Source organism: Amblyomma maculatum, chromosome 5 (genome assembly GCF_055883805.1).
Source record: "Amblyomma maculatum isolate TAMU_Amacu chromosome 5, ASM5588380v1, whole genome shotgun sequence".
In the NCBI taxonomy this organism is placed as follows: domain Eukaryota; kingdom Metazoa; phylum Arthropoda; class Arachnida; order Ixodida; family Ixodidae; genus Amblyomma; species Amblyomma maculatum.
This window is the reverse complement of record NC_139348.1, coordinates 146139749-146151236: the sequence shown is the minus strand read 5'-3', so window position 1 is coordinate 146151236 and position 11488 is coordinate 146139749. Positions and strand designations below refer to the sequence as shown.

Here is an 11488-nt window from a genome sequence, read left to right as displayed (position 1 = left end):
CTGTTACTTTTGCATCATCTGCACTTGATTACCTTCTATTTTGCAGTAAAATCGACGCAGCGTTGCAAGAACACGTCGATTCGACGAGATTCATCTGCCAGGGGAACTGCTTATTAATTGCGACTTTCACATAAGAGAAGGTGCAGTTGTCACTAAATTGAACAGTCAAGTCGAAAACTCTCTGTTTGCCGGCAGTCGACACTGATCGACCAGAGTTCTGAAGGTGCCAACTTTTCAACATCTCACTGGAAGCAGACAGCAGCCATGTGGACATTGAACCTGTCGCCTGCATCAAGTCATCGATTCCAAGCAGTCAAGTTTTCAGAGCGCTGATGGGACCGCAATCAGTGAAAACCTAACGGAGGAGCCTAGCTGAAGTGATATTGTGATCAGTGTTTCCTTTACGGGGGACAACGACTTCTGGCGACCATTCAGCACCTCTGTTTGCAGGAAGCTCTGTGTCCAGGAGTGCGCCACTTACCAATCGATTAGAGGGCAAGTGACTCACGTGCAATCTGAATTTTTGCTTTTATATATTATCTTACGATTGCCGCAGGCTAGATGATGTAAGCGTTTAAGCACATAAGAAGTTTTAAATGAACATCCTGCATTTTTTTTTTCAAAGAAAACATTCCCTAATTAGGTTCCTACAAAACTGGACTACCTGAAAAGATGCTTCTGGTCTGCTGTCGCCTAATCAAGAAAGTGCCAAGTGAATATTTAGAATAGTACAGTTTGAATGATGCTATTTTCATAAAATTAAACCTTGCGCTGAGATGTTCGACCTAAACAGTAGCTTTTTCTCATAACGCAAAGGTAAAGTGGATTCATCGTATGCAAGGGAAGTTACAGATCGCAAAGCAGTTGATGGCCGCAAACTTGTTGCCGCATTTATTCACTACTCATTTCTACTTGAACGCAAAACCAAGTTTGCGGAGTGGCGAAATGCTGTAGTAGTTTCCGTGCTCAGGATTCAGAGGCGACCGCGACACACTAAATAGGACAGTGCATCAAAGTCGGTATTACAGACATCGGGCAATAAGGACGTCCCCTTTTCTTGTTGTCTCTCGCAGAAGGCCTGAAGTGTTGTTAACGGCACGAAGCCGTCGAAGCATCTGAGCGGCCATTGCCTTGTGGTCGTCCTTTGTCTAGAGACTCGGACATCATGGCGTCAGCTGACCTTCATGCCAGAAGACGGAGTTGCGTAGCGTCCCTCACGGGCAAACCTGGGGACCACTCTTCAGCCGGACAGGCGAGCGCTTCTTCTGCAGGCGTCATCCCTGAAGTCAGGACCACAGGAGTGCTCTTTCATGACAGCAGACGTAGCAGCTTGTGTCGCCCCAAGACTGAAACTCATGCCTGGTCCGAAGGGTCGCCCACAAAGACTCCCAGCTGGCGTCTGCACTTGCAACCCAGCAGTTCGACTTCGACACCTTCTTCGCCATCTTCTTCGTCAGCCGGAGGTGTAAATAACAAAGGAAGCGATCAAACCTCGACAACTTCGTCAAGTTCAGTATCTGAAAACAAGGTCTCGTCCTGGATGGCCAACCGGGGTCATCACGTCACTGCGACGGCGGCGACCGCCGCGCTTAATCTGGTCACGTGTCCAGTTCAGCCGGTACAGAATGGGAAAGCGGAATCGGTGAGTGGTCCACGACTTTGCTCTCCACGGTTGATTCTCTGTTTACTCCCGCAAGGTGCCAACGCTAATTGCATAAGAGATATCCGCGCATCTGCCACCTGTACTCTGCGGCTCCACTTTTGCGTCCGAATTCGTTGCCGCGTGTAATGATAATTCTGTTATACCTCGCCTGCATCACATTAAAGTCTATCCGTGCATTTAAAAGCGCTTAATTCATCAACGCCAGTCTGTAGTGCTTACTACATAAACGGCCTGCAGGTAAAAGGACTTGTTGCCCAGTTTGCGCAAGGCAGCCCAAAATTTAGTAGAGTTCAAGAAGTAACAGTAGTATAATCAATTATTTTCAATTTGCTTCAATTTGCGATAGTGGGAGGGCATATCTGCCACCGTTCCGTCATGTGTCCGGAGAGCGTATCAGCAAGGTGTTTTCTTTTATTGATTGCGTTTGTTATTCTACTGGCAAGTTTTGTGGACATCTATTGTGCATGGAACCACTGTAGATCCGAAGCTGCTTACTATTTCGCAATTTAAGCTGTTTTCCAGGAAATGTTAGTAATGAATAGGATTATTATTCTTTTATGGCGCTCCATGTTCACAAGGTTTTATCCATGTTGCAAGGTGTTCTCCAGCCCGAAGCAACTTCGATTTTAGAGGTTATCATTCAGAAAGGAACCATACTGTACACGGGCAGTCATGACACCAGTGGGAAAAGGATTACCAAAAACCAACAATGCTCTTTCTGTACACTACCTTAAAAAGCTTAAAGTAGATATTTACGCGAGGGCAGTTTAGGAGAGCAGGCTTCAAGATGAAAATTGATGAAAAAAGTTCAGGTTCACCCACGTGTGTCAAAAAGCAAATATTTCCCTTAGGATAGTATTTAAAGTTCTTTATTCCTTTGTATAAGAAGGCGAAAGTATATATATTACAATGCTGTAAATCGGCTTTTGTAAATGCAGTGTAATAAGTGTGGGAAAGCAAGCTCTTGCAGCTTAGAGAGAAGTTCGTTTTAAAAGTGAATCTACGCTCAGTTACGTTTTATAAAAATGCAGTGAGGCAAACCTCAGAGCCTCAACAGAATTTTGTTTCAGGGTTTCTTTAGATTCTTCGCTTCTTTAAGGGACAACCTCCCTTTAAACGTTAGGTTTGGAAAACCTTTGGGGATGATTTTTGTATCTTTGACGTGGAGGGTTGAAATCGACTGCCTCACATTTGCTTTATCTGGGAAAGCCTACTATATATTTGTATTTGGCAATGTATTGAGAAGACCGGTATTTGTTTCTATGTTGTGTTGAGTGCGCCATCTTGTCAATTGTGTCAATGTTCATCGCTAAAAGTACTTAAAATATTTATATGCACGTGGAAATCTTTATACTTTTAGTTTGTTGTATCCATTTTATTCATTTGTCAATTTTTGCCTAGTGACACTTCCTACGAGGCCATTCTGGAGTAACAAATGCATAGCACTATTTGCATGGGTAAGGCTTGACGTATATTTTGCTCCGCACACATTTAGGCAATAAAAGAAGAAGAAAACACTCTTTTACATGGAAAGGAGACGGCAAGACACACTCGGCGTAGGGTTATGAGGACAGGTTTTACGAAACCGCGTTTCTTTTATAGGTGGCATAAGTCGACTATGCAGTCAAAGAAATTAGGTTCTGTTGGGACCATTAAAAAATAGAGTGAACTGCCACTGTATTTATACTTTGCGTATGCAGTCGCAATAAAAAACTATTTGAGCCAATAATTAGTGCAATCATAGCGCCACTCAAGACATGGTCATAAAGCACATAATCTCTAGCATAAATAGATCGGCGTCGACGATTAGATTTCGCCTGGTAGTAGTTGCAACGGAGATAGTTATGAAGTTAAGCAACGTGTACCTAGTTAATTCGTCAGGCTAAAGAGCTGTGAAGTGTCGCTTGTACGCTCTTTCTAACACTATCTTGCTAGGTGCTGATATTTGCGCCGCACGGTGAATATCAGTGAGTATCCCGTGGGGGTAAACGAGGAAATGTGTTCCTAAATAGTAACTTGTTGTTATTCTCGTTAAATACTTTGCAAAACATTATTACTCGTACCGGCAACATGACTGCTGTTCTGAAAGTACGAACTGCTTAACAACGCTAGACATCTCTTGCTTAAGGTGGCATTTCAAGATAGGACCAGATTCTGAATACGCCATTTTATTTGTGGAAATGCCGCTTATCTGGCGAACTCAGCGTGCCGCTTAAAACGTTGAGAGATAACTTCAGCTCACGTGAGTGACTCTGAAAATGAAATTTTCAACTGCGGGAGCCTGCAACAGGCAGGTGACACACTGCGTGCGCTATGCTATGCTCCGTGCTTATGACAAACCCGGAGTGCCTATTGTGGGTGTGGAAACTAAAGAAGAGAATAAACTTAGGGATAAAAAAGAAGAATAAATTTTACAAGCGAATTCTCACTTCCCGCTTCGGCTCTCCCACTGCGTAGCATTCCGCGCCAACAATCTCGTCATTTAGAAAGCGGCAGAAAAGAGCTCAGCTCGAGGAGATCAGGAGAAGAAGCTCGCCTATATTTGTCCATTCAGGCAAACCAAGCATGCGCTAACACAAAAACGGCAACAAGACTATAGGAAAGTTTTTGTCAAGCGGAATTGTGCCACATAAACCGTATATGCACCCCGCCAATACATTTTTATCTTTCGAACAGTGCCTGTCGACTCTAAAGTGAAAGCAGTATTTGCTCACACAATTTGATTCAATGTTATTACTCAAAAACAACTGGAAAACATGGCATGTCAACATTTTTTAGAGCTGGTAAGCTTGTTTGGGGTTATGGGAACTGATGTTTTAAGACAGGTTCAATTCGTTCTTATTTTACTGGAGATTATTTTGTGAATAAATGTTTCGTTTTGATTGGCATTTGCACCTGAGAGATGAAAAACGATGCCAGGTATACTGAACATGGTTTGAGATTGGAATGAGTAATTACAAGAAGCGAGCTGCTTGTTTTCGTCTATCTTTACACCCTTCATTTCATTAAAGCTCTGATTTTGACGTGACCGACCACGAGGGTACCTTAAATAATAGCTTACGAGCCGCAATAAATATATTAAGGCCTAGCAGGACGTTCTTCGGTCACATTATGCTTTATTACATTGAATTTATGCATCAGGAGGCAAAACACGATGTAAAACTGCATGTTGTTCCACATATTATCTTCTAGAACAACATGTATATATCACTAGTTGAGCGTTCCCACTTCCTAAAAATTTGCCGATGTTTCATACAATGTTCACCCGGCGCCAGGTAACAATACCCTTTCTGCCAATTACAACTGAGGTTTTTATTCTTACTTTTTTAACGACTGCTGTATGCCCTGGTTATATTAAGTACTTGCTCTTATAAGCGGCTTGTCCTGGACTCCTGAAAAGTGAGGCATTTAACAAATTTGCAGCGTGTGCAACTATATTTGCAGTCATTATTCCAAGGCACTACTGATAAACATACTATAAGGATCAGTTATGCAGCTACAGATAACACCTACACAGCTGTTATTTGCAGCCTAAGTAGCTCCTTGATAAAGGCTAAAAAGTAACTGCTGTCTTGTTTGTAACGTACGGAACATATATAACTACATTGACTGAATTTACTGAACTTCTTCCGCGAGGAAGTTTAGTACATAGCACATGCACGAAATTTAATAAGCGGTAGTAAGAAATCACCAGAAATGTAACTGCGTTTTTGTAATGAAGTTCAATTTTGGCTCTTTAGTCCTCCTGCAGCATGCTTGCTGAAAGCAAATATAAAGGAAGCATGGGCGCTAAACGAAATGCCTTTGTTCTAAATTGACTGTAGTGATTTGAAAGCAGAACTCCAGCTTTCTGGGTACTTAGGATGTTTCCGTGCACATTATTAAATTGTAGGAACTTGTTCGGCACATTATATTTGAAGTAAATTAGTTCAATTTGTCATTCTAATGTACTTATCTTGCACGAAACAGATGAAATAAAAAAATAGACGCAAACCTCTTGCATTTCAAGTGTACTACGATCAAAAAAAAAAAGTTGGAGCCCCATTTTTATCGAGATTACGTGGAATTCACTAAATTTCGATGCCTTTCCTGTAACATGTTTGTCAATAACCTCATATAGGTGGGTCGGCCTGTGCGTTGTTTCTTCAAATAGAAAAAAAAACAACATGTTCGAGCAACCTCGGCATGAAGGCGCATAACCGCGCCGCTTTACAGAACGGAAGAGCACGAATGGGAAATAACAATAAGAAAAACTTTCCTTGTTTACATTTTCGACCCTTGGCACGAATTAAGCACGTGGGAAGCACTTCATAAAACTCATTCCCTGTCAGTCTTGAAATTGTCTTCTCTCGTCCGGCTGGAACCTGTTAGCAAAAGAGGAAGAGGAGATTGGTGAAGCCAACGTCAGCTGAAGGGTAAATAAAGAGGAGAAAAACATCCCCAATTAATTTTGAAACATAATACCACCTCTTTATGGTCACACGACAAGCAATAGCATCGCCAGGATCCATTATAAGCAACACTATACACTGACAACTTGAGGAGGTCCGTATAAGACGAAAGAAAACATAATTTTCCTGTTTGTTTCCCGCGACATATTTTCGCCCGTTCCAGAGACATTCCTACGAGAAGCTCTGGCGCCAAGTGCTAGAGGCTGGAATAACGAGTGACAGAAGGGAGGCATCCCACGGAAGAAAACGAAAAGAAGAAAAAGATGACTGAAAAAAAAAAAACCTTTCAGGAAAAAAAATCATTCTTTTTAGCGAAAACAACGGCGTGTGTGCACAGGCTATAAAGGCGAAGCTGACTCGGAGAAGGGAGGTTGCGTGTGAAGAATGCGCTCCTCGGCTCGAGTTACCCAACCCAACTACGCAGTTCCTGCGGCTCGCGGGTCTTGCAAGGCGATACTTTCGCGTGTGTGCGCGGCGCTCTACTCAAAGTCTCGAGCACACAGGCAGTGATGGTGAAACCCAAGAGCCTAGGTGACGCGTGTCAGCCGAAGACAGTACATGAGTTCCTCAGCCGCTCTGGTAATGCTTGCGGTGATGGAGCACTAAGGTACTGGCGTCAGCTTACCCTACTGGTGCTTTCGAAAATAATAACTAAACAATAAAGAATGCACGTCCATATATAAGCGTTTGTGTAAATCGTGTTTCACTTTTTTTGAGCTGTTTTGGTTTTCTCGCTTCTTTATGCCACCCTCTTTTGTTAACCTATTTCATTTTTCATTTCGTCTTTACCCTGCTCAGTTCTTCTTTTGGTAATTTTAGTATCTTCCTTCATGAAAACGACTGCCTGAAATTTCTGAAGGTTGTAGTAGGACATGACATAACTCGCTCTTGCAATGCTCAATGCCCCAACCATTTGAGGGTTCGTTGCACCCAAAGCGAATAACAGGCGACGCTCATGAGCTGGGTTTCAGAACGCAGTTCACGAGAGCCCGGTCCCGTATTCCAGGCATTCAGCGTAATAGTCGTCGGCGCAACCTGCCAGCAGTGGTTTTTAGCAGCGGGGCGAAGCCCCACTCGCAGCGGAGTGTAGGTAGCAGAGTGGAGAGAAGGAAATCCTCTTGACACATTCAAAGCAGCTTCAAGGGAGAGAGAAGGTGAGAGGCGACGGTTGGATTAATGGCTATGGCGATAGTATACAGGAATGCAACAACAGAAGGTGACTGCCCGGGCGGTGGTGGTACCCGGACGGGACCACCTTTGAAGGAGGAGGTTATGACGAGTGCTGAAGTATGCGCTGCCCAAGTGTAATTGTAGGGGAGGTTACTGAAGGGTGGGTACCATGAAAGCAGAAAGTTATGGCGGGAGCGCAGGAATGCACGAACGGACGTCAAAAATGAATTGTCGAGATGGGGACGCTGCTGCACTGATAGGAGGGCAGCACCGAAAGATGGAAAGAGGGAAGCGTAATGTGGAAAGTGGAGGAAGGCACGACTGAGACATGGAGAGGGATGGCGCTTACTTCTGCTGTGATGAAATATGATTGCAATGCAGAGGAAACACGCTCATGTCTTCCATGCTTCGCTCAGGACGATGTCGACCAAGCATAGTATGTGTGTGTGTGTGTGTGTGTGTGTGTGTGTGTGTGTGTGTGTGTGTGTGTGTGTGTGTGTGTGTGTGTGTGTGTGTGTGTGTGTGTGTGTGTGTGTGTGTGTGTGTGTGCGTGTGTGCGTGTGCGTGTGCGTGTGTGTGCGTGTGTGTGTGTGTGCGTGTGTGTGTCCTTTAAAATTTTTTTTACTGATTTGATTTTACCTCAGCATATAGTAAATCCACAATGCGCCGCGATCGAGTCTCGAATACAGAGTTTTATAATCTCCCACCGTTTTTTCCAACTTGGCGGTGACGTCTAATAGAGTACAAACCACGATAACAAGCAGCGTGATTTATATTTGAAGAAATAAAAAGGCAGCTTGTTAGAACAGAATTTCGTGGCCACAATTTACTCGCAGGGAGATTTCTTTCACTGAGTTTTTTTTTTTGTGTAAATATTGAGGTGTGTAAACTTTAATAGTTAATTATCTGCTTGTGGCACTCAATAAGCACTCGTGCAAACGTGACACTCCTCTCGCGCGAAGCCTTGTGTAGCATTGTAAAAGGTCTTATTATCCTACCGGAGATATTGTTAGCGCAGCTATTTCTTGCGCTATCTCACTCTCTCGGCGATTCTGCTCGCAGCAGTGTCGCTTTAGAAGTTCAACCTGATTTGATGCCGTAGATTTCATATATATAGCATTAGTTTCTGTTCTTTCAGGCACGAATGAAGAAATAAATTTGGCGGCTAGCAAAAATAGGGAACATTTTTCTAGACTGGCCCGTGCTTTTATTTCTTATTGAAGATGTCATTTACCTGTGCTAACATTTGTACAATGAGTACGACACCTCCTGCAATTTTTACACTCCCCACATTGTGATAAAACAGTAAAATATAAGAATGGGATCAATTTCGCTGCGAAATGTAACAGGAAAAATAGAAAAGATGTGTGTTTAAGCTTTCCGACTGTTAGTAACACTTTATATCTTTTACGGAAAACAAAAAGCAGATATGTCATCTATTTGCCATAAATAAGACGGAACCAGTGAAAAAAGGTTGAAAAGGTAATCAGTTGTACAGCCTTTACTATTGCTTCTAATACCGCCAATATCTTAAATGTTACCGCTACTGGAGCTACTGTTGCTGCGATCTCTGCTAGTGGTACCGTTACTGCCACTATTCTTACCCCTGATACCACACGCAGACAGCACACGTAAACTCCGCTGCACGAGTTCCCAGTAGAACTGAATGTTTTCTGCGCGTCACTTTTCAACCTATATATGACTTAACGCAAGTTCCAATTTTCAGTGCCTCTTTGTTGACGGCTTTGTATACAGGAATTTGTGACGCTGTGTCATATGTCCAAAAACAATTATTCCTCTTGTCATCTCACGCAAAATTTGAAACTGCATTCTCGTGATGGTAGCCTTATGTAAGGGGTGACCCTTCACAGTGCTTTTATTTCTTCCCCGTGCGAACGTCCGCTTAGAGCACATGTATAGATTCGTTCCTTCCGTTTCGTTTTTTAAGGTCTTATGACTGCAACAACCAAATATTATTATGGCTGGGATTAAATTGAATAAATGCAGTTTCACATTCGCTCATATTTCAGGGACTAGTTTACGTAGCTCGAGGAAGGTGCCGTTTTGTATCATGAAAATCATTTGTCGAGGCTTGGTCGGGCTGGCTTACAATGAGCAATGCAGAAGTGAGCATGAACTGAGTATCGATACTTGCGCAGCCAGCTGGGTCTGGGCGGAAGAAAATTAAAGATTTTTCTGAGGCGTTGTAGAAGATACCTTGAGATAATAAAGAGCACCGTAGTCTCCTTGTGAAGTTACGCTTTCAGCGAATTCTGGCATTAGTGACAGTTATGTCTGTGTTAGAGAAAATCAAGAAAAAACTAGAGGACTTACGGCGTGATATCATGATGAAAGTTGGCACCCCACCTTCAAAGAAATAGAATTAATATAGTAAAAAATATTGGAATTATAGAGATTAGATAGGCAAAAAGCACAAAAGAAAAAAAAAATACCGAAAACAATTAAAATGACTGAAACAACTAAATTATTTAGTATTAAAGATGGCACTCTCCACTTTCCCGATTCAGCGAAAGTTAGAATAAGACCCACTTGCCTACGGCGAATGTAGAGCTGTCCTGGCTCCTGATTAAGACATTGAAGTTTTCCGAGAGGACAACCGCAAGAGTGCTTACGGCATTTTACATTTTTATCTCGCGCATCTACTTTCTTAGATATTGAACTAAGCGACAACCAAGCACCCCGCTGTGGCCCATTTACGATGTGCAAGCGGTCAGGCACCATGAATGATAAACACTGGTAAACTGGAGTTGACCTTCAAGTTTGACCGCATTATGCAGTCTTTATAAATATGAGAAGTAACAAGAAACGAGAGAAAAAGAAAAATCTGATTGATTATTCATATCTAGAAATTGGCAAGTTTATTGGATGCAAAAGCTAAACCTAAAATCTAAGCCCAGATTATCCCCGCGAACAATGCCCAGTATGTGAAACGCGCATTTCATCCTCGCGGTTCTTTCGGCCTACCGATTTGTAGAAACCTACATATCTCTCTTCGCGCCGTTCATTCCCATAACGCATCGGCCATAGCCATAAGTTAACTGGAAAAATATAGCATATAAAACGACGCCAGAAGTGGACGCACGACCATAATTCTTCTCGTTTTTATTATTTAGGATGGACTGCCCAAGCCAGATACGTATTTACCCGCGCGAACGTTTTGCCAACACCGAGCAGACCCTTTAGCGACTCGCAAAATACCATCCGCATGCAGGGAATACGCCGAAATAGGGCATTGAAGTATTCCCGCAACAAATGCGCTTTTGTATATATGTGTGTACTTCATGTATGCGGCATAACTCAGTGGAACGGCAGACGCTACGTTTAGGCGGAGGGAAAGATTTAGGATTATGTTTTTCTTCGCTTTGCGAGATGCGAGGGCAAAGCAGACTGTAGCTAGCCTAGCTGGCCGTCCAGGCACTGGCGATGACGCAACATGTTCACCGAAATAGGCTTCGCCTTGGCTGACCGTCGGCCGGCTGCAGGCGGAGATATGCCGAAACAGCCGACAGGCACATCACGCTCTGGTGGCCAGACGGCGCGCCAACAAAAGTGCCCCTGCCTGTGTCTTTTCCATTTTGAAACCCTGCATTTTCTTACTCCAGGAATTCACGCTTGCTAAACCTTAGATGCTTTGCCAGGATCGTCATTGTAAACATCATCTCACTTTGCATATTGGTAGGCTAGACGACTGCGAAGAAACAGCTTTCAAATATTGTGACTGAAAACACCGTCTTATTCTGGTGATTTCGAATCAGTGATAATAAGATGCGAAGAATTTCAACCAAGATATACGGCACCCCACATTATTTGACTTCTTGTACGTCATTTTGCTAGGATATGCGTTGCAAAAATGTAGGTGCATTAACAATAGTAATCTCAGAGATGAAAAGGGTAGTAAAAAAAAGGCATCGACGACTGAACCAAGGAAACGGAAGACAACAAAAATTCTGGAACTGTACGAGCGTGCACGTACAGGGTACAGATCTTAGCAGCTGTTGCGTGCAGAAAAATGGTATTTCCGGATAAGCAGGCGCTTAAACAAGGAAACCCTGATGTTCCGAGTGACGTCATGTTTCATGATTTCTACTGAACAATTGCTTTACTTCTCTCCGTTAACTGGACTGGGTTAAAGGCACGGCGTACTGCAGGCGGGTGCCTGAATCATATCCTAAGGATCCTATAT

At 43.1% G+C, this 11488-nt stretch overlaps 1 protein-coding gene across 1 annotated transcript in view; it reads left to right on the top strand.

The window, feature by feature from the left end:
• Window positions 1-1165: 1165 nt before the first annotated feature.
• The window catches only part of LOC146189866 (uncharacterized), a 123440-nt gene continuing 113117 nt past the window's right edge, over window positions 1166-11488 (top strand). The window contains exon 1 of the mRNA XM_084603337.1: window positions 1166-1642. Within this exon, the coding sequence (XP_084459463.1) occupies window positions 1166-1642 (477 nt within the window). The remainder of the gene's footprint in view (window positions 1643-11488) is intronic.